General features: G+C 34.2%; 1 protein-coding gene across 1 annotated transcript in view; it reads right to left on the reverse strand.

Moving 5' to 3' along the window:
* Positions 1-24,987, reverse strand: part of XPR1 (xenotropic and polytropic retrovirus receptor 1) — a 92,238-nt gene that overhangs the window by 63,748 nt on the left and 3,503 nt on the right. Inside the window, exon 2 of the mRNA XM_032226405.1 lies at positions 18,825-18,876. Within this exon, the coding sequence (XP_032082296.1) occupies positions 18,825-18,876 (52 nt within the window). The remainder of the gene's footprint in view (positions 1-18,824; positions 18,877-24,987) is intronic.

Genomic DNA, 24,987 nt, shown 5'->3' on the forward strand with positions numbered 1-24,987 from the left:
GCACTATATATTTATAGCTCCAAAATCACACCTTTACTATTTTTATCTCACCTTGGTATTAGGTTCATACTACTCAGGATGCAAAATATGTACTGTGTGCAATAAGTACATCTGTAAATAGCATTGTCAGCTGTAATATTGTGAACCCTTTTCATAACCATTTAAACAATTCAAATGCTATTTCATATTCTTTTAAACATTAACTTAAATCAGAGTTTTGAGATTTTTCTTTAGGAGGCTGCTAAATATATTTGTAAAACTCTTTCACCTAGTAGAAATCTTATATTATTTTATTCAATGTTAAGTTGTGTGACAATTAAATAATCTCGCTAAGATGTTAAGTATTAAGATACAGATTAAGTAGACAGTGAAAATATATTAAAGTATAATTAAGAAGTAAATGATAAAACTTAAATTAGTTAATTGTTAAGATGGCATATTTCTGTAACCAAAGTGATATTTACAATAAAGTTAAGCCTACTTAGCCACAAAATTATTATAATATGCAACTGACTTTTTCAAATCATAATTGTGTTAAAATAGGGCATGGTACAAATTATTTGCTTAAATTCTTGTTCATAAGTGTATCTCATAAGACATGTCAAAATAGATACAACTGTGTGCAACCTGTCCCAATAAATCTTCAGACTTGTGCAATGTTCCACAGCATACTTAGAATCTGGGGGGTTTTCTTTTTATTTTATTTTTAATAGCTGAATCCCAGCCACAGGCACTATTATGGGCAACAGTGAAAAAGTCAGAAAGGCAGGGCACAGCACAGAGACTTGTTGATCTTAACCATGAAACTTTTATATTAAAACTTGTTCAGACATTTGTTGTATTATGACAGACTTCTGCATTTGGCCTCGTTCTTCAACATTTTTCAGAAACAACTCAGTTTACAAGTATAGAAATCTAATAAGTTATGAAAAGATATTGTATCTTGATATGGTCATGTTAACAGCATAAGCTTAGGTAAACAAATACTGGGTAATGAGTGGACTAACCTAATGGGAACTCAGACTGCTGTACAGTCTGTACTTTCTCTTTCTTACCTTGCCTAGAACTTTCCAGGCAAACTGGAACCTTCGCACATAACATTTAAGGGCCAATTTATATAAAAAGAGGGCATGTGTAGAAACACAAAGCACACAGATAAGATGGATAAAAGCAATTTATTCCAATATCTTGAAGTTCTGTTCAAAATACTAGTAACTTAACTTAAATAGTGAAAAACAATTTTGCTTACTGAATGTCTTACTAGAGTAAATCCAATATGACTTTTTGTTACCATTTTTTGAATTATCAATTCAAAATCTAACAGCTAAGCTTTTATTCTGAAAATGTGTATTTGTTAACAATCTGGCAGTGATATGAATACATTGAACTTACTTAAATTACATTGGTAATATGGGCAGCATAGTTCTTTATTTTATCCCTGAAACAACTTACTATAATTAACATGAATAAGGAACAGTCAAATATAGAGAGGATTCACTACACTCCATCAATTAAGGTACTTAAATTACTAGTTAGAAAATTTTAGGTAGACAAACTGGGCAGCTAAGTTTTGAAGTTGGCGCCAGAAGTCATAACACTCCAAGCCAAAAAAGCCAACACTACAGTAAACATGTCAGGTATGATCTGTGTCAGGCACTTACTCACCTGATTTGGAATTTCAGCAACAATGACGCAAACTAAATGAAGGGGTTTTCTGGAGTAGTTTATACTGAGCAGGTGAGTTATAATTAAGAGTATGCTGCTTTTTTAAGTCCAGAATTTTAAGAAAAACAGTACAAATGCATTCCCCAAACAATACTGGGGGGGGGGATTATCAAGATGCCAAGTAGCGATTGAAATATTTCCCAAAAGAATGTTCATTTACCCATTTTAAAAAATTTATCATAATTCTTTTTATTTACATCATATTCAGCAGCTATTTCTTAACATCTGGACTGGAATAAAATAATTAAGAAACATGAAAATTCACACTTGCAGAAATAGCCTTTACTCAGACATTCAATATGATAGTTCTCAAATGCAAAACAGAATAGTTGATAAAGAGACAGTTAACAGCAAATCTTGCACATTGCATAAAAATTATTATAGATGAGAAAAATAAGTAGAAAATATTCTGTTCTAACATTACAAATGCAGCAGTGAATACATGTTTTCCAATATTGAGAAGTCACACAATTTTAGGCAATAAACATGAACACAGCCCTTCAGCTTTTTTTTATCTTAATGAATATGAATTTAAGAAAAATTCATATCGGATTGCCAAGCAGTATGATTGCCTCCATTATGTTATAAAAGTTGTACATTTCTGTTTGATGAACAAGCTTAGAGTAATGGCAACTGTAACAAAAGATTTGTGTTATGACACCAAAGAAATGTATCTTCCATGAGTGCATGCAATAAATTTCCAGACCACCTGAAACACACCCTTTAAAAATGTTATGCATGTATGTGTGTCTTCCAAAAATAGATTATTTCTCAAATCAAGTTTATATCTACTATTTTGAACAATATATTCATCCTGGAAAAAAGCAATGGCAAATCACTTCCGTGTTGTTACCAAAAAAAATCAACCACCTTACTGGAATGTTTATCTATGAAATAATAAAACTTGATCTTGACTTGAAGGAGACTTACCGTTAGTATGAAAGTATTGACGTAGTATGCTTTTCAAATGCGCTTATGTTATCAAAAGAAATGACTCTTCAATTAGTATTATGCTTTTTTAATTGGCCTCGTAATTCTGAAATTTCCTCTGAGTGGGACTATGACAGCATTTAAATAATGCCTGCAAACAAGTAATATCCTGGAACATGCTGTTCTGATTGCTCCCTTCAGGTTTTTTTTATAGATAGGCACAGCTAACCAACTGGGAATCCTCTCTTGTTTTGAAGAAATTATAGATTGGCCTTGGGTTGGGGGAGATGGGGGTTCTGAGATAAATCCATCAGTGTCTCTAATAAAATGCACATGGACTATTCCATATTTCTCTATTTGCATCTGTTTCCAGAAAGAGTCCATAGAAGTATATAAGACTACATAAACATACTGTTTCACCCACACTGCTGGTTTTACAAAAGAAAGCTCCAGAGCAGCACATATTGTTATCACATTTATAAGCCTAAAATAGAGCAGCCCAATCAGTATTTTAAGGCCTTTTTAAAAATATTGATATCTGCTCAATGCCAACATTTTATCTGCAGAAGGAATTCCGATCCAGTATAAGCTTCAATTGGAAAGCAATGGGTTTCTTATTTTTAATAATCTAATCCAGCAATTTAAGAAAATAAATTCACTCAATGTCATTTTAACAGATCAAATGTTTTACGAATAAATCAAAACACAAATATTTACAATAGCTAGGATTCTAAATCTTTTTGCGTCAGATGGGAAGGAGATCATCCCACAGTGCAGAAATAAATCAAAATCTAGTGACTTTGCCTTTATATAAATGTGTGTTTGGCTAGTCAATGAACATTTGATGAAATTTTGGAAAAGGATCAAAAATTGGCTGGAGGCAATAACAGGGATTAAAATAGAATGGAAACATGAAGTTTTTTTTATTAGGAATTATGTCTGTGAAATACAAAAAAGAAATCCAGTATTTAATACTACATATAATTATGGCGGCAAGGATTGCCTTTGCCCAGAAATGGAAAAACAAATTAATCCCAAGCGAAGATGAAATAATAAGAAAGGTTATGGACTGTGCTGAAATGGATAAACTAACTAAAGAAATTCAGGGAAAAGAAGAATCAGAATTCTACCAGATATGGGATAAATGATATAGGTGGATGGAGGAAAGAAACAAAAATCAATGAAGGAATATAATAAAACTCAAAAAAAAACCAATAGTTATGAGTAAAATAAGAGGGTTAAGAATGGTGAAATCCAAATGAAATACAATAGAAGGGGAAATAATATAAGGTGAGCAGTATCGATTGATGATTGCTATTAGAAAGAACAGGAAGTTCCTGTTCGTATTGTATTGTATAAACGTGGTGTACGTCTAATTTTTGTGTGTGTGTATTTTACATGTTTGTTAATAAAAATATTTTTTTTAAAAAGAACATTTGATGATAGTTGCTGGGACTACCGTTGTCACAGTAATTATGGGGAAAATCTGTGTTTACTTCCATGGATGGGATCTGAATAATTTTCAGTATGAATCCATATCCTTGCAATAAATTGCCAACTGAAAACAGGACATCTTGGAAACTTAGGTTCACACATTTTTTTTCTATACGGGCAAAATGTTGTGAGCACTCATAGATAAAACTTATTTTTCTACATGATGGGGTTTGCTTTCTGACCCTGAGATGAACAACTAATAAATTGCAACATGTTTGGGGCATATAATACTACAGTATCTATTATAACTACTAGCCCTCTCCTTCAGGGAGGTTAGTGTCTACAAGTTTACACAGCTACCTATATAAAGTTACAGTTGATTGCAGAGATATCTGTACTGTCTACAGTACTGTTAGGGGGAAAAAACACCTCATTCAGGAGGAGCTATCCAAGGTCCTGTTTCATAGTGTGTTTTTCACTGGGTCTTTGTGCAGACAGTTGTTGCACTAGTGGCTTTTTCTTCCACAGTTCGTGCTTATATTGTGCTTCAGCAGTGTATCTCTACCCAGCAGAGAATTGGGTATGTGCTCATCAGGCATATGAGTGACATGACCTGTTCACCACGTCTGTGTTCTCATCAGTAGAGTGTGAAATGATGGTAGACATGTTCTTATGCCTAATATCCAGCAAAAACAAGTCAACTGTAAATGGTTTGAGTCTTGCGGTCCACATTTCACAGGCATGCAGAAGGATAAACTATGGCTCTGTAGACATTCAGTTTTGTTATTGAGCTATTCCTTGATGCCCCATCCCTCCAGTGCAGCACAAGGAGGAGGAGCCAATGTCACGACGAGATGGTTGTGTGGTCTCAATGCTCTGAGACCACAGCTAATACTTTTGCCACCGGGTGGTCCAAACGGACCTAAACCGCCCCGAAGAGATGGTAAACAGGAAGAATACGTCTTGCTGATCCCGGGGATATCGCAAAATCCTCGAAAGAAGCAAGAGAAGTTCTTCAAGCCGGTGACAAAAAATCCAGCCAAAGGCTGACAAAGTCGGGGCAGCCCCAAAACGGAAGGATACGGAAAGAGAAAGTGTTTCCAGCTGGCTTTACTGTTTGGCTACAGACTGATAAGAACACACAGATGTCCCTTTGAAGTTCAACCAGTGAGGAGAGCAGTGTTCTTTGTGAATCTATGCTTTAATTTTGTTGATCTTTCAAGCTAGAGTAGCTGTGTTTGTCAGAATGACACAATCCCAAGGAAAAATAGAGGTCTCAACTTTGCAAGATATACTTTCAGAACTACAGAAATATTAAATATAGAAGAGAAAAAACTATAATACCTAGAGCACATAACAAGAAAATATGGTGAAAAAAATTGAAAATGTTCATCAAATGCAAAACGGCGTGATTGAAACTCAAAACACCGAAGTGGAAAATGAATATAAAGAGACTAAACCTGCTGATATCTATGGTAATTTATTTGTTCCTGAAAATGGAAAGAATGGAATACAGAAAGAGGAATTAAATGGAGAGGAAATCTATTTCAAAGATATAGAAGATAAAATTAAAGAACCTATGGACTTAAAGAAATTCCATTAGCAAAAGTTTTGATAACACTGCTGACAGTCAAAGACAAACTGAATAAGGAAACAGAAAGTGGGCATCAAGATTATATGAGAGATCTTATAAGCAAGGAGTTGCTAAGAGAAGTCCATACAAAGCTGATCAAGAAAATGACTAGAGATTGGTACCACAAATGGCAGAAGACATGAGATTGTTTTGTTATTGGAAAGATACAGGTTGATAGATGGAAGAATATAACTTAAAACTAGTTAAACTTAGTGAAATTTAGTAATAATAGATATAATTACATAAATAATTGATAATGATAATAATGTATACAATGTGTTGTGTTATAAGTAATAATTGGATATGAATATTGAATGGTTCCCATGAAAGGAAGATTAGAAATCCTTTTGGATTATATACAAAGGTTAATAAAAAAAGAACTAAGTTAGTTACAGTTAAGTTTTGATTATCAGGGGGAAAATGTTATGATACAGGACATAGTTAAATAAAGGAGGGATAATGATGACAACCTATATATACATATGGGTACAATATAAGGAAACTGGATGAAAATTGCAAACAGTGATCTGGAAAGGAGGATTAGAAAAGTTTGTTACTAAATATTATGGATGTTTAGCTAGAATAGGACATAAGGATTCAGTGCTATTGGAGGATTTTAGAAATATTAAATGAAATGCCTGTATGTGGTTATGTATTAAATCTTGGTATATTTTATGATGAAGGACGTTTAAACAATTATAGTCAAATAAAAATGGAGATATAAGGGTAACATGTATAAATATCTGAGTTAAAATACTATGGCAGAAGATATAAGATTGTTTTGTTATTGGAAAGTTACAAGTTGATAGATGGAAGAATATAACTTAAAACTAGTTAAACTTAGTGAAATTTAGTAATAATAGATATAATTAAATAAATAATTGATAATGATAATAATGTATACAATGTGTAGTGTTATGATAAGTAATATGTGGATATGAATATTGAATGGTACCCATGAAAGGAAGATTAGAAATCCTTTTGGATTATATACAAAAGTTAATAAAAAAGAATTAAGTTAGATACAGTTAAGTTTTGATTATTAGTGGTAAAATGTTATGATACAGGATATAGTCAAATAAAGGAGGGATAATGATGACAACATATATTTTATGATGAAGGATGTTTAAATAATTATAGTCAAATAAAAATGGAGGTATAAAGGTAACATGTAATATATTTGAGTTAAAATACTTGAGTTAATATGAATTATGCTTGATGACTGTGGAAGAGATGCACGAAAACCTTTTGTAACCAACTGATACACTTTCTACAGTATGTAAAGAAGGAAGATTTTATGTGTTGTGTTTGTTTTGAAAATAAAAAATAAATAAATTAAAAAAAAACAGCTTCCCCCAATCACTCCGCATGAGGATTTCAGCCACCAGTAGACCTTTCCGGCCCCTTTTCAAGTCGTGCAGCTGCTGGCAGCACTACACGGCGCACCGCCAATCCTTGTTGTCCTGCGCCGCTCCGGGCCTCACTCTGGGCCTGCAGGGCCTTGCTGCAACCACCGCTGTAGAAAGGATGCCCCCCCCCCCCAGGATGGCAGGGATGAGATCGAGGCTCCGTAGCAGCCTCTGCCTCAGCCCATGCGGCCCGCCAGAACACGAGGCCCAAAATGGCCACCGGAATGGCGTCCCACCTCTAATAGCCCCAACAAACAACTTGTAAAACCCTTACCAGTGGCCGGGAACGAGCCACACCAAGGGGAGGCTTCCGGGAAGCAGATGGAGGCAAAAGGGGGAAGGCAGGGAGAAGGAATTTGCAGGATGGCACTGGATTGTGTTTGGGAATCACTGGAACCAAAAGCAACTCGTCCTTCTTCAGCCAGACAAAGTTGAAACTGGGAACCAGAAGCAAGGAGCACAGAGGCGTGGCTTCAGTTTTAACTCTATCTCGAGGCCAATTGGACATCATAATACCAAATCCTGGCTAATCCTGCAAATTCCTCCAGAAAAGATATTCATACATAATTTGCTCTAAGCCAGCAGTCAAAACAAAGTCATTAGCAAAGGGGAAGTCTCTCTTCATTTCAGTGATAGCTTTAAGCCTCCTCACATTGATTCCTATATCCTCCATACCTGAATGCCTATCTTGGAAGGCATCATTCAACAATGTCAGGAAACATCATGCTGAATAGTATGGAAGTAAGCACACAGCTGTGTTTGACATCATTAGTAACTGCAAAAACCTTAGCAGATTCCCAGCTATCCAACACACTGGCCATCATGCAACTGGCACACCATTTGAATAAATTTTGGAGGGGGCGGCCAAACTTCAACATTATCCTTCTCCACAGGACTCTTTGGCTAATAGCATTGATAGTTTTTGTGAAATCAACAAAGATTGTGGAAAGTTCACAATTCCTCTTCTCCTAAAGCTGGCACCCAGCAAAATCATGTCAAGAGTCCTACAACCTTTGCAGAAAGTGCATTGTGTCTCTGGAAGCAGGCTCAGCTCCAAACTATTACCAGACAATTTAGCAGAACATTTACAAGGGTTTTTCCTGCAATGGAGAGTAGCAAGATTCCTCAGTCACATACTTGTCGATTGCCGTTCCTCATGCAGCGATAAATGATACATACATTTTTAAGTTACAGACTATATAACTATAAAGTAATAGCAACAGAGCACTAGAATTCAAAATATGATGGATCCTGATGCATGCTGGGATAAACATTTTAAAGAATATAGTTATAACCTCCCCCCATTTATGGGAAAAGCAACCAGAGCTTTCCTTCAAATTGAAGGAAAGCTCTTAAATATTTAATATTTGGAAAGTTGGGAAAACCCAAGAAAAAGAAAACTTTAAGTAATTTGCATGAGGAATATAAATTGTTAAGCTGAAAGTGCAGCAATTTAGTACAGATGCCAAATAGTAAATATTTTGTATTTTATAAATACCAATAAATTTAGTTGAGTTAAAATTTAATTGAGTTAAAATGTCATAAAAATATTAGCTTTCCTTGTTAGTGAATAGGAAAATGATTTTTGGACAAATGTCGCCTCAGGCTGCAAGCTGCCCCATTTATGATAATTCATCAACTAATATGCCACTTCTTAATGGGAATAGTTTGTCCTCTTAACTTTTTCAGTATTCCTGACAATTTCAAAAGTAGTATTTTATTCTAAAAATGTTAAGTGGGTAACTTCTTCTTTCCCAAGGTCTTCCTCATTGTTGCATCAAGATTATCACCTCATCCTATGGCTGACATTCCAAATATTATCCTGAAATTCAGGATTGCATACAATAACCAACTGATACACCTTGTTCCTATATAACAACTCAAATTAATTGACCCATTTCTGGTATGAAGTGGAGAGCTTCCACAGAAATCACTTTTATGTGTCTTATTTACCTCCATTTTAATTCAGGCCAATTTCAATTATTTTGTTCTGCCACTCCCAGAAACACTAAAAAGCAAGATCAATTGTCAATTATTATGGGGAATTCAATCCCAAACATTTTAAAGTTAAGTTGTTTACTCATTCACAATAATGAAAAACACCTAAAGAAGAAAATAGTGTTGGTGTAAAGATTTTGATGGTTTTCAAGATGAGTTTCACAAGCACTACCTGCTTCAATATAACATCCTGTTGACCCTGAACAATTGGAGCATTACATATTAAAATTTTAGCTTATGCACAAGTCTTTTGTTCTGCTATCAGGAATTCAGTGTCAGAAATACAGGCCTCTTATCTGAATCTAGGAGTTGTAGAATGCCAGTGTGCTTCTTACACAGAAATTGATGCTATGATTGTAGTAATCTGCAACATTAAATTTTATTGGGGGGAATGTTCAGCTGTTGCACTGTATTAGAATTGAGAACATTTTTCATAATAAGATGAAAATTTTGGACCTTGCAGTTAAGATTCATAATTCCATCTGTTTGCATTGTCTTTAACATGAACTCTTCCAAACTCTCAATTGTTAAGTATTCAACCATGAGTAAAATGATGACTGGCTACCCATCCCCTTTTATTTCTAGCCAATGATCATCATATAAAGGACAACCCATCTGTCTCCTGGCTTCAAGTCCAAATCTATTAACTCCACTACTATTAAGAGTTTTGTATGGAACATCGGTAGTTACAAAAAATAATAATAATGAAGGAATATACTCTGAAGCATCCTCAAATTAAATTCACTGATAGGCTTATGTTGCTCCCTTTATTCCCTAGATAACCAGTATGTATTCCGCAATAGAAGTCATTAGTGTATCTTTACTATTTGCTAAAAAAGAAGATAATTTTGTTGAAACACATGGATTTTATTGATTTGTGCCAAAGGATACAGCTTCAAACAGTGAAGGAGCATAAGCTGCCTATCAAACAAGCTTAAGAAGGTTTGACTTTTAAAATGCAGCATTAATATTTCAAGGTTGTTTTCTAGCCTGTTCAAGTATATTTCTTTAGTCATATATACTTGGAGACCAGAGGAGGGGTCATTGATGGGAAATGATTATACTATATGAGATCCAATTATCATATTTACAGTTAAATGCTTTATTGGCTTGATACAGACATTAATGTGACCTGTTTTAACTCACTGCCGATGGCCACAAATACCTTATCCTTCCTTTAATTTATCAAACTGAAAAAGATTCTAGAAAAGATGTTAGTGTTGGAGAACAAAAATATATTTAATGCACTACATTAGCTACATTTTAAAGAATGCAACCAAATAGAACAATTAGTGATTAAATAGTTAATATGATTTCAGTAGTTCATTTGCTCCTCCCAAAGCCAAGAAGATACTAGGCCAGAATTATTCATCAGTTTCAACAATGAGCATTTTGAATTGTCAATCAGCGTGACAAGCAAATGAAGTTACTATAAAAAGTAAAACTGTATTTGAAATAGCCAGTAAATGATACCATTTTATACATCTTCATTGAAATAGTGTGATTTTTTTTATCTTCAATCAGTAGTTTGGATTGATCAGGAGCTACTTTAATCCTCAGCTAAACATGATTAACAAACTGAAAAATATTTTTAGAATTATTCATTTGTTTCACTCTTAGAGCAAATGCCTCTATTAACTATGATTAATTAATTTACCACAATTACTCTAGCAATTAAACTTCATTTTATATAGAGCATCTTAAAATTTATAATTTCTTTAGTTATTAAAATATATTTGAATACTGATTTAGTGACAACTTTGTGTTGGAACTATTATAAGCAGAGATTTATTATATTATATTATTATATTTATTTATATTTAAACTTGATCAAAGTTTTCTGAATTTAAACTATTGAATAAAATATTGAGATCAGGTTTTTTTAGATTTGTTGTTTACGTTGTGTTCTGTCAAGACATGCAAAACTTTAGACTGTGCCAGTTCCCACGAAACTAATGAAAGTTAAAACAAGTTGTCTGCCAAGGGCAGCTGAACTCCTTCAGCAGGATGGAGAAATGGAACTCAGATCCTGGGACCTGAGCAATGTTTCTGCATACAGCTCATTTCTGGGTGTGAAGGAGAGCTGATTTCCTTCAAGCAGCATGTAGAAATGGACATCTGCCTTTCTGCACCAAAGGCATTCTCTTCCGCGCACAGAGAGGAACTGACATCCTTCAACCAGCCCCTTGGAGCTAAAACCCAAACAGAAAATGGAGAGGCAGCACAATAAGGAATGCAGCATCTTTTAGGAGGGTGAGGGAAACCCTGGGAGGCCTGGCCCAGGTTATGCTTGAGTGTGTCTCAGAGTTTGAAAATCCTCCTTGGATTTTGGCAGGAAGGATTTTCTGCTCCTAAGTGGAGCCTCCCAGGGACCTCTCCCCCGAGACATCTCTGTCTGCTTAATAACCCGTGTAACTGCTTAATGACCAAACCCAGGAGTCCTGGGATTGTAGCTGTTGAACAAAGCTTAATGACCGCTTCACTCAATGACCAAGATTCCAGAGTCAATTATAGCCATAAGTCAAGGACTACCTATAGGTACACTTTTCCTATTTTCTTTTCACAAATGCTAGCTACATCTTTAACTACAGATGTAAAGGAAGGACCACATACTGCATTAAGTTATGACTTACCTAAATACTGTTAACAGAGTAAGCTGCATCATGGATGGTTCATATAGCAAGTTAAGCCATAAATGAGGAATGAACAACCTTTTTTTTCTGTCATCTTAAACAGTATCTGTGGGGGCTGAAAATAACAGTGAGCGGTCCAAAGCCCAAACTGGTCAGAAACACCAGAATATCTCCAATGCCCCTTTCTTTTTCCCCTCTTCCACGTTTCAAGGATAGGATAATTAGATAATTCATCCCTTTCCAAAGTTATATTTTGCACAGTACAATGACTAACTTCATACCACACTATTAACCAAAACAAGCCATATTATGACCTAGTTTGATGTCTGAGAAAACTAATTTGGTATAATGGTTAAGCCATCAGGCTGGAAGTCAACTGGGTGACTTTGGGCTAGGCAGAGGATTTGGACTAGAAAACCTCCAAAGTCCCTTCCAACTCTGCTATTGTATTGTATTGTATTGTATTGTATTGTATTATTGGGCTAATCATTTTTTCCTCATCCCTAGACAGGCTAGTCGCTTCTGAAAATCGTGTCAAGAAAACTTCAGGCATTTGCCAGGAGTCAAAATTCACTCAAAGGCATTCCCCTCTCAAATTTCAGCACCAGGTTAGTATGCAAGTTTATTTATTTTTTTGTCAAATATAATTTAACAAATTGAAGTTGTTATATCCAAACTGGCATGTGCCCCATATAAAGAGAGATTATTAAGGAGTTATAATCTAGCAACAACAGCTGCAGCTGGACAAGCCTGGGCAAGACAGAGGTTTTAACACATCTACATGTCAACACCCATCTTCACAATCTTCCCTTCAAACTAAAATGTGAACTGAGAGCTATAAGCATTTAAAAGTTTTAAGTTGCTTTGCATTCAAAGGCAAATAAAAAGGAACATTCTGACCACCTGTTGCAAAACACAACCAAGAGACTAAATTTCACTGTGAAGTATGATAGTAAAATAAAAATGAAATAATATCTGCAGCACTGACTTTTTTTTAACTATCTGACTTCAGACGTAATCAAAATCCTTGAAAAATTCAAGTATATATGAAACTATAACCTTATTTTTTAAGTTACTTTATCTTTTATTCTTCACGTAGTTAGAAGAAAGATTAAGTACAGATAGTCTAGTAGCTTATCACCAAAATTGATTATTCACATACTGCTAAGATGAGCAGAATTGTAATATGCATGCCATATAGTACATAACTTCAATCTCCCTTTCTAATCTAAGTCATATATATTTAAAAACTTTATTTATACCAAGGGGAAAATACTTTGGCTAGAGCAAATGTTACTGAAATATAAATCCAAGTACTGTCATCTCAGTGCAGTTAACTGCACAATGGAGGGATAAAATCACTTATACTAAAAATTAAAATTCAAGCAACTTTATTGCAGTCATTTAACATACACATATGCGTGCACGCGGACACACACATATACTAAAAAGCATCATTCTTATTAGTTAAAACTAATCTAAAACATAGATTTATAGAGTCCCCAACAAATCTGAAGAGGGTACAATATAGCATCTAACATAAGAAAAATGACCAGTGAGTAATGCTGCAGCAGAACTACTCCTTGCTCAAACAAGTTCAATTACTCTTAATTATTCTTTATATAATTTTGTCTGCCACTGCACAGAACCTGGCAATCTTATATATTATTTCAGGATTAATATAATAAGAATTGCTTGTATTGCTGGCCATTATAACCTGTTTTACTAACCAGGAGTAGGGCAATTAGAGCATTTTGGGATGCTGTGTAAAACTTGCAATACAAAAGAAATATTCAGTTGTTTCTGCATGTCCTGACTCACAAGAACATACTTATAAAGAGTATAGTATCCTTTTGTATCTTCCAGCTTGGAATCCTGAAGGTAATACCTTACATCAGACTAAGGTAAAGGCCCTTTTCTGGTTGGAAGTATTAAGATGTGTGAGATACATAGCTGAAGCCAAAATGTATTCCTGACTGTCCATTATGGGAAGCTAAGTAGTATTTCCTGCATCCAGTTTCTTGGTCTATATTATATAGATGTTGTTTGAATGTGGTTTTTGCCTGCTCATAGCTCAGAGATAATACTCTAGATAAGTGAGAGAGAGTTCTAGGAGAAGAAGCTTCTTGTATATATGCTAAAAATACACTGTACATATCCCATCTTTCTTATGTACAAACTGCTGGCATTAATTTGTTATTTTTAATTTATAAATCAAACAGCACTTATTATTCTATACTTCAACATTAAAAACCCCTAACATTCCTAATAACCCAATGAAATGTTTAATGTATAGTTTCCACTATGAAATACAATATTTGAAGTCCTAATATGTCAATTTTGGCCACAAAAATATTAATATTCCTCTTTCGTGTAAATGTCATTATATACTCTTCTAGACTCTGAGTACAGGTTTGCAAATTAATCAAATATTGTCACAATTTAGTACTGGGAATATTCACCTGGGGGACAAAGATTAATTTGAGGTTAATTTGAAAATGTTCAAGCCTGAAAAATATGAAGACAAGGAAGTAGTTGACTTATTCTGTAGGTTTTTACTTTATTTATTGACTTTAAAATCAATGAATCATAAAAGCAGTTAGCTAAATGCTCTCCTTGGCATTCTTCCTACAATAACCACTACGCTACAACATCAAAGCAAAGCAATAAAATTAGACTGTCATTTCTATCATGAATTACATCACAGAACAGTAAAGTTCCTTTGGAAGGTTTTCATACTGTTATAAGAATTCCAATTTTTTAAATTTCAATTCTAAATTTTCTTGATTTTTATTATGAGGGCTCTTAATTTCATTAATAGCTGGTAAACTATAGTTTGATTATTTAAAATATCATTAAAATATATCCAACCTTCTTCAAAGAGTAGAAAGTAGTGGGTCTTTAAATCTCAGAAACAAATGATGTGTGAAGTTTATTAAACAATGTGACAAAGTTTATTTTTACAGCCAAGTACTAACAACTCATTAACAAAATCTGATTTGCAAAAGTGCCCATAGCAATTGCCCATGCTAAAATCAGAAGTGATAGTATAAATGTTTATTGACAAACTGCATCCTCATGGTACAGGGTTGTAACATCTACCCAATAATGTAATGGAAAGTGTGAACAGTTATTTCAAGTTGTAACAAGCATAGGCAGTCAAGTACAAGCACAGGATTAACATAAAAATGTTAATTCTAAAGTGGCAAATTACTGAAATAACAGCAATTTCAAGATGCCGTATCAGTAAATTCTTTTGCTTACATATGAATATTTGGTGTAGGGAGCAGGAAGCGCCATACACCAAACTATTTCTCTTTTTCTATCGATCTTACAAATATATAGGGACGATATTCCTATCTGAGCATTAAGCCGTCCACAAAACTCCCTTTTCTTACATTTCTGAACTCCAGATTTATAAATTCTTTGGTTGTTAGACTTTCCTTTCATTTCCAAGAAGCATTCTTCTTTAGCCTCAGCTTGTCAGCAAGGTATCTTTTCAATCCCACTGGGTCCATTAAAGGCATTCTGGTTTTCTTCCACATTACTGTTGTTTGAAATGGTATTCTTTAGGGTTTTTTTTCAAGATATCCCAGCTGGTTGCAACACTAAAATTTTCCTCATTACATCTTCATTATTTCTTTTAGTGTACTAAAATCAGTCTTTTAAAAATATGTGGTTTATAGTTTGTTATTTTTTAATTAAGCTTTTTGTTAAAATCAAAAATTCTAACAAAGCATAGCCACTTGTAATCAAAGTTTCCACCACTTTAATATTATCAGTCAACTTCTGTTATTTAGGCCCATGAAGCACAGCCTTTAGTGTCCATCTCTATAATATTTTACATTCCCTGCCTCTTAAAACAACATTCTAAGACATTTCTTAAGTATGAAGAATTAGAATGTACAATGTACAGGTCTGCTGAAAACTGCACTGGTACTGAGAAGAGCTGTATTCTACTAACCAAATAAAGATAGTCATCTAACATAAAAGTATTTGCAAGGGTAGAATTCTCTATCATTTTATTCTCAATGAGAATATTTGCATCGAAGGCAAATCAGAACTGCTATAAGCATGCCAATAACTTTTTCAAAGCAAGATGAAATCATTTGATTTAGAAAAATTACAACATCAGTCAAATCTACAAGTTTCCAAAATCTAGTTCATACTGAATTACATTCATTTAATATGCTGGCAAATATTTCTGAATTTATGTTAATATACTGTGGTATATTGTTAAGACAATATACTGTCTTAACCGCAAAGCGGTTAAGATGCTGGGCTTGTCATCTGGAAAGCCAGCAGCCCAGGATTGAGACTTGAACATCACGCAATGGGGTGAGCTCCCATCCTTGACCCAGCTCATGTCAATCTAGCAGTTGAAAAGTTTAATGCAAGTAGATAAATAGGTACCATTTCATTGGGAAGATAACAGAGCTCCATGATGTCATGCTGGCCATATGACTGTGGAAATGTCTTTGAAGAGTATTGGCTCAATGGCCTTGAAACGGAGATGAGCACTGCCCCCTTTGGCATCAATGATTAGCAGTATAAAATCCGCAGAGACACCTTTACCTTTAACATTACTATAGTTAAAGGATCCAAATAGATGAGTTTGATACTATTTGGAAATTAGATAGTTATGCTTTTTCTAGTCTATTCAGTTAAAATGCTGGCTCTTATACATAATTATTTTAGTTAGATACTACTGAGTCCGGCTGGAAGCATGGTGGTTGTATAGACAAACATTCTTTATCTTGACTTGTCTCTAACATTTACAGCTCTTTCACGGACACACCAGCAATTTCGTTGTTTTTGTTCATCAATTTTACCAGTTGCCTTATCCTTTTTCCTACTTCCCATAAACCTGCGAAACAGAATCCTCTCCAAGTCCATCTCCTGCTTGCATCATCTGGTCAACGTCTGAATTACATTACCTCAAATAATCAGTCTTTATTTAGTCCAGAATTGATGGATATGCTTTTTGCAATCCATGATACTTAATCTGTCTCTAAATTCATACTTCAAAGAAACTTGCTTCTTTTTTGGATTTTCAGTCTTCAGTTCTCAAAGCACACTATCACCCATGGAAACACATTGCTTTAAGATTTCCAATTTTATTTGTCACAGAAATGACCTTGTCCTTCATAATCTTGCCTAAGTCTGCCATTAAAACAAGGAAAGCAAAACTATCACTTTTACTTCTTTACTGTCAATTTCAAATTCATTAAGCATGCGGTTTCATGTTTTAATATTTAATATTAATTTATAGTTTTATTTTCTATTTCCATAAAGAGCTATACTAAAGCTTCTTTATGTTTATCTAACCAAGTTGCATATCTGCATGTTTCACTGTTTTGACTCTCAATTTGGATTCTAGCTGTCAACTCCCATTCTTGTTATTATTATAATGTATTTATTGTACATGTTAAACAGATATGGAGACAATAATTACCCCCTTCCTTATATAGACCTAGTTTTCCAAATTCAGTTGGTTCCAATTCTAGTTTTGTATTTAGATGCCTCAGATTGTAATGCCATCTATGTCAAATCCATACGGCAGATTATTCCCATTATAGCCATTAATTCAATCAGTTCTGCACAAGCAATAATGATACATATCCAAAGTTATATAAAGTAAATTGAAATAATAATTTCTGTAACTCACTAGTTTATGACCAATTTTACTACAGTGAAGCAAATTCTCCAAATCCAAAAAAATCTAGTATCTAACGTTTTCCCCATCTAAGCAACCCAATAATTAAATGTCTTCTGCAGACATCAGATTGCCAAAAAAGCAACATGCCAGAAAATCCAACATGAGAGCTAGTTTGATCTAGGGCACTGGCTTAGAAAGCAGGAAACCATGGAGTCCTGTCTTAGCCATGGAAGCCAGCTAGGTGACCACAGACCAAACACTCTTTCTCAATCCAATTCATTTCACAGGGTTGTTATGGGGAAAATAGGAGAAGGAAGGAATATTAATATGTTCATTGTCTTGGGTTATTGGTAAAAGTAATGTGGGATATAAAAAGAATATAATAAGAAGTATAAAACATAGAAAAGCTAGACTCTAGTCTAGCAACTTTTTATATTTATATAAGCATTTAACCAATTTCTTTGTATGTTGGTTTCAAAATGAAATTGCAAAGACACAAGAGTATGTTTAGTACTAATTTAATTTAGTATAATGCAACATTGCCATCTGACCAAGCAGCAAGATACCCTTGTGCAGTTTAGAAACAACATTTTGAAAGCAAGACAAGGATAGGTAAATGCCTATTTCCCTGTTACCCACAACTGTATGTAAATTAAATAATCTTTGCTTCTTTGGGGGATGTTTTCTTAGTTTTCTATTTTATGTAAGATGCTGGGACTCTTTTGATTGTAGTGGATTAGAAATGAGAAAACGAAACAGAGGCCACAAGATTTAAAGAGGCGTGTAACTGCAGTGAATAATTCTGATTGCCACATGCAACTCTTGAGCTCTTATTTTAAAAACAAAGACCATATTAGTCTATTCCTATGATACCCCTTATTATATTCTCCTCTTCCTCCTATGCAACAAGAAAGTAGTTACAGCCGAGCAGATTCCTTGATTTTTGTTCTATGAATTACATAACCATGAATTGAAATAAATTATATTTAATTTCTACAAACATTATTTTAAAAGCCATGCCTGTGACCAATAACTAAAATGAAACCTCTAGCACCTACTTTTTGAAAAAACATAGACAATAGTACAAATGAGAAGTTTCAAATTGACTTCTGAGAATACTGTAGTAAAAATTGGGAGTTAAGGAAGAACATGATACAAAACATTTTTAATTCAAACCACTGTAAGTTTAAAACACCCCATTTAACATAGAATCACTTGTTGTGTGCTTGAAATGGATTATTTTGATCATTTAGTGTTTTCAGCTCAAAAACAAATTTGTCAAAGGACTTCTTTTTAACCCCCTTTTTTGTCTATATAGAAAGTGGTATCTGGATAATCAGGAAACTACTGAACTAAAAATTAATTAATCAATATAGTTAAAATAATTATAGTTTGTGTTATACCTTCTATAGAAGGCGCCTGGTCCTGAGCAGCATACAGCATTTCTTTAAAAGCCTGTCATGAAAGAAGGAAAAATAAATTTGTCATCACTAGCAGATTAAGACACTTGTTCTGCATACTTTAAATCAATTAGTAATTAAATCCCATCACCCCTTACGGCTAACAAACAAAACCATGGAATGTAAATTTAATGTTATTTCACTTATTTCCAAAGTCAGAGATGAATTCTACACACTGACCATAAACATTTAGCACAAGGAACAAACTGACTAGCAAAACAAAGCTCTGCTATATTTTTAAGTCTCTGAATTTTCAATTATCATTCACATAGTCTATAGTCTTGAAAGATTAGTTGGAAATTGGAGAAGAGGAAGAAGCATCTCAGATTATATTAGCAGCATGAATGACCACCACAACAGTCTATAATATGCATTAAACAGGTAGTCCTCGATTTACAACAGTTCCATAAGTGACCGTTCAAAGTTACAAAAGCACTGAAAAGGGTGACTTATGATCGTTTTTCACACTTATAACCATTGCAGCATCCATAATCAAAATTCACAAGTTGGCAAGTGACTCACAGGACACTGTAACAGGGGTTATGTACCACCTTTTGAAATAATCTGAGAAGCAAAGTCAATCGGGAAATCAGATTCACTCAACACCCTTGTTACTAATTTAACAATTGTAGAGAGTCACTTAACAACTGTGTCAAGAAAGGTCATAAAATTGGGCGGGGGGGGGGGGAGAAATTCACATAACAATTATCTCATTTAGCAATAGAAAATTTGGGTTCAGTTGTGTTGTAAATCACGGATCACCTGTAATAATTATGCTGTTTTCTATCATTAACAACAGAAACTGTTGTTTCTTGTATCTGTACTAAATTTCAATAGGGATCCTCAAATGTAAGACATTCAATTATGATGATATCATTAGATTAAAATATGGAAAACTCAGAGAAACTGATTAGGAAAACATTAACGTCTGTGGGTTAATGTTAAATATTAAGACCCAAATATTCAGTAATGTCAATCAACAGAAGTTGAGTTCAACTCATGTGGCATCTCATGTTGAACTATGGATTTTAACTTAGCAAACCAAACTTTAAGGCCTTAGTCTTTCATCTAAAAGTAAGCAATGAGTGATCAGCAGTCACAGTTTAGAGGAAAGCAAACAGAAATATCAAAACACCTCTGAAGAAATTTATGACTTTGCAATACAGATACAAAGTCTAAAAGGACAACCTGGAAATGAAGATGGAAAAATGGAAAAACAAATTGCTTTCAAAACTTCATCAACTGACCTCCATGTTGCAACAAATTAACTGCATGCTGATCTACATCACAACAGTTTCATACAAATGTTAGAATTATGCTTTATTGAATAAAAAAGTCACACAATTACGAACCAAAGCCAATCTCCCCATCAGATGGAACATCTCTGACACTTTAAGTTAATGTTATTATTTGGTTAATTAAGTTACATCAATAAAAGAGAGCGGAGTAAAATTGGTATCATTTTTCTTTACCATTATTAACTCCATGCCTTGCAATATTAATTTATACTATGTTTTAACAAGCAGCATATTTGCACCAGAGTTTTACTAAAGTCTCAAAGCATGTTGTTATATTCGCTTTAAAGATATAGAAGTTACTAGGTAAGGAGAGATTGGGGCTGAGCCTCAAATCTATTTCCTGGACTTGAAACTTCTATTTGTGCCAATGGAAGTATTTTTCACTGAGTTAATTGTTACAGGCAAGGCAGGGCTGCTTTTATTAAGGGTGGAAAGGATTTTGTTTCCATACTTCAGTTTGAATAGTTCTTGTCAATTATGTGTCTTTCAGAAATGGACACTGCCAATGTAACCAAAATTTCAAATAATCTCTCTTTGTTTCTGTACAAATTGTACCTGTAAGCTTAACTTCAAGACTAGACATAATGCTATTTTCCATATAACCAATGTGATTGTCTTAAAAAGAAAAAAAGTTATACCATGCATTAGTTCTACAGTATATCTGAAACTTCACTTGATAAAACTACAAAACCAATTAAAACACTGATATTTAAAATTCAGTTAGTAGTCTGGCATATGTTGAATACAAGATTGAACTTGAAGATATCTATTGACATGATGTTATCATCTTCTTCTTTTTTTCTTGCTATCTTCCACGTTCCTTCAAAATTTTGAAAGACTAAAGATCCTCTAAGGCAGACTGAAGATGAAAGAGAAAAGGAATGATCTCCCACCACCACCACCACCACCACCACTGTAATGCTGATGAAAGCATTCACCATTAAAGGTAGTTAATGATGGCAACAGGGACAGAAATTGCCATTGCTAAATCATGTCATGTGACCATGTCACTTAGTGAGGGCAATTGATATTCCTATGTGCTGTTATTAAGCCAACCAGTGAGAAAATCAATGAGAATGTTACTTGGCTGTCATTTGCAACTTCCTACAGATTCCCCATTGATTTTGCCTGAAAGAAGGTTGCAAATGGCAATTGTGTGACTATGGGATGCTGCCACCATCATAATCACAAGTTATCCACCAAGCACCCAGATCTCAATCATGTAATCATGGGGACACTGAAACAACTGGAACTCCAAGGACTAGTCATAAATACCAGTCATTCAGCACCATCACAACATTTGAACAGTAGCTGGAGTGGTCACTAAGTGAGAACTACGTGTAAATTTTACCCCAATTTTTAAGTGTTAATGAGCTAGAATTAAGTCTTATAAATGAAACCTCAGATTCTCATTAAACTTAAAACATATTTCTCTTCTTTCACAGCCTGCTTTCACAATATGGACTAAGCCAAGATCATGAAGATTTAGATACATTCTTGTCTAAATAGATTCAAGAAAAAATATGTAATCCAAACTCTGCAATAATTTTAACCAGGCCACTTTCAGCCATGACTGTTATATAAATAACTAGTCTCTAGTACATTTTTGCAATATTTAGTAATAAACAGTAGTGTGTCTACAATAACTAATCACAATTTAATTGCAGACCTAGACACACTCTCTTTAGAGTATCAAACTGAAATGTTCCACAATTTTCATGCTTCAATATGAGTGAATTATGTGTAATATTTTAATTTGATTGTTTGAAACTATACTTCAAGATGCAGCTATCATTTTTAAAGCCTTTAAGCCATAAAGTTGGATTATTTGAGAGACTACCTGTCATTGCCCATTCAGGAAGATTCAATAGGGATCAACATGCTCAATCTCTTAAACAATATTATAGGATGTAGTAAACTTATATTTCCTGTCACTGCATATGAGAGTTAGCCCAAAGATACATACTGTCTGACCCTGAATCTACCAATTTGTATTAAAGTCTTAAAGACCTGGCTTTTCTCCAGACATTGTGTCAGGTGGATTTGTGACACTGTCTGATATGATTCTTTGTTGGATTCGCAGACTTTTTGTATTAGTTTTATATTTAGCAGGATTCTTGTATTAGTGTCATTATATTTCACACACTCTAAGAGTTTTAATTTTGTTCTGTTTAATTTTGGCACCTATACTAACCAACCAACCAATTGCTTGTCTGCCCTACATTTTATTCACAGCCTTTTGCTGTACTTCATTCTGGAAAATGAACCCATTTCCAGCCAAGTTTGAAGCAATGTTTCAAACTTTGGTTTGAAATGCATTTTGTTAATTAGCTGAATCTAATTGGGACTGCTTTCTACTCCCCCAAGTCAGAATATCTCTGTCCACACAATACAATGAACTACAAAATAACCACATTTATAATCTAATATACTATGCACATCTAATTCATTGTTTATTACTGGCTGCATCTTGTGAACCCATAAAAAGTGAGCTAACGGTAGTTAACTGAACTTTGGTAAGTATAGTATACAAGCAAAAACACCAGCAAAATATTGTCATATGCTTAAATGGAGCAGTGGGAAGGTTCAATATATTTGACCAAAGATATCCTGATTAGTTATAACTAGATATAATTAGACCATAATTTGCCCTACTGATTCAATACTGATAAGTGTTGAGAAAAGTGTGGACAGCTATCAAAGATGACATAAGAGACAGATTGTTTCATAGCTGCAGCTACTTGCTCTGGCTTGTATTTGATACAGCTTTATCAAGTTTGTAACATCAACATTCAGATTACAATCCATCCATTTCATGAATTCAGTTCCTCGGTAATTGGGAATTATCAGAACTATGGATCTCTCTACCTAAACTTTCATGGCTTTAACTGGAATGTCAAAGAGCATCCAGAAATCTCTAGGATTTCTTAAATGTCCAGGATGGATTGTCCCTTTTGAAGAGTATATGGTCAATAAAAAAGTCGCTAGGAAATATTATGATCATAATATGCTCATGAAGAACTCTGTATTTTACAAGACCTAGTATTCCTTGCTTGATTTAAAACACTAGGCTAAGAGCAAAGCATGCATTATGCATCAAGCTGATCACATATTTATCTCATGGTTGCCAAAAGCAGTATTAAAATTTTCCAGAACCACTGATAGGGTTTTTTTAATATCTCACCTGGGATATCTTAAGACAGTTCTTGCATGGAAACTGACAGATCAATAAAGTACATTTCCTCTGGACAAATATACAAATTCATTTTGGACTGTATAATGTTGTTGAAAATACCATCGTATCTAACAAAATTGATCTTTCTTGGCAAAACTGTATTCACTATCAAAATCTGATCACAACATAGGTATGTGGAAATGTGTCATGGCTTGAAAAAGGAGATTTTTGAGGATCCCCAAAAAACAGTTGTTCATGCTCCCCAGGATAGAAACTTTGTTCAAGCCATGACACACAGAAATAGTTACAAAACCATTTCAAAGAGTTTGGATTTCACCAGTTCACTCTCAGGCAGATTGTGTACAAATGGAGGCAATTCAACATCACTGTTACCCCTCCATAGGAGTGGTTGAGCAGCAAAGAGGTGCATAATAGTCAGGGAGGTATGAAACAATCCTTGAATAATGCCTAAAAAATTAAAGAACTTTCTTGCATTAGTGAATGTTCGATGTTCATGGAACCACCATCAAGAGAACAAAATTAAATAAAAATGCTGTGCATACCAGGGCTGCAAGGAGAAAATTACTACTTTCCAAAAAGAACATTGCTCCCTGTCTACAGTTTGCAAAAGACCAGGTGGATAAGCCAGAAAGCTATTGGAAGAATGTTCTGCGAATGGATGAGACCAAAATGTAACTATTAGCTTGAATGAAAAACATTAAACTTATCTCTTCTGTAAAACATGGTGGTGGCAGTATCATAGTTTGAACTTTTTTTGCTGCCTCTGGACCTGGACAGTTTGCCATCATTGATGGAGCTATGAATTCTGAATTGTACTAACAACTCTACAGGAAAATGTCTAGGTATCTATGAACTGAAATTCATAAAAAAGTGAGCCATGCAGCACAACAATGATCCAAAACATCCAAGTCATACAATCAAAGAATGGTTACAGCAGACGGAAGTTAATGCTTTGAAATAGCCAAACCGAAGTCCTGACTGCAATCCTATAGAAATGTTGTGGAATGAACTGAAGTGGGCAGTTCATGCAAAGCAGCCCACAACATCTCCAAGTTGAAACTCTTTTCTAAGGGAGCATCGGTCAAAAATCCTCTAACACAATCTACAAACTAATTAAGTTATTGAAAACATTTAGTTGCAATTATTATTGGCAAAGGGGTGACTCACCAGTTACTGAAAGAAAGATTCGCATTATTCTGCCACACAGAAATATGTAGCTTTGAATCATTTTCTTCAACAAACAAGTATAATGTTTTTGTTTAATTGGGTTCTCTTTAACTTTAAGATTTATGTGAAGAATAAATCACATTTTGGGTCATGTTTATACAGAAAGAATGAAAATTCAAAGGAACCCACAAACTTTCAAATACTATAATACACTATAAGGGATTCATTTCATTCCTTAACCCTCCAACACATCTAGAACCAATTTCTCCCTATTAGTTAAGAGGCTAATGATTCTAATAGGAAAAGGACTTACAGTAAATAAGTAAGTAAATTTTATCAGTAAATAATAAAAAAAATCATTAAAACTCTAAACAGGATTCCAAACCCCCCCCAACAAAAAACCCTACACAGATTACTTGTGTAAGATAAAGCCTTACAGAGATAA

The sequence above is a fragment of the Thamnophis elegans genome, chromosome 11 (assembly GCF_009769535.1).
Source record: "Thamnophis elegans isolate rThaEle1 chromosome 11, rThaEle1.pri, whole genome shotgun sequence".
Taxonomy (NCBI): Eukaryota; Metazoa; Chordata; class Lepidosauria; order Squamata; family Colubridae; genus Thamnophis; species Thamnophis elegans.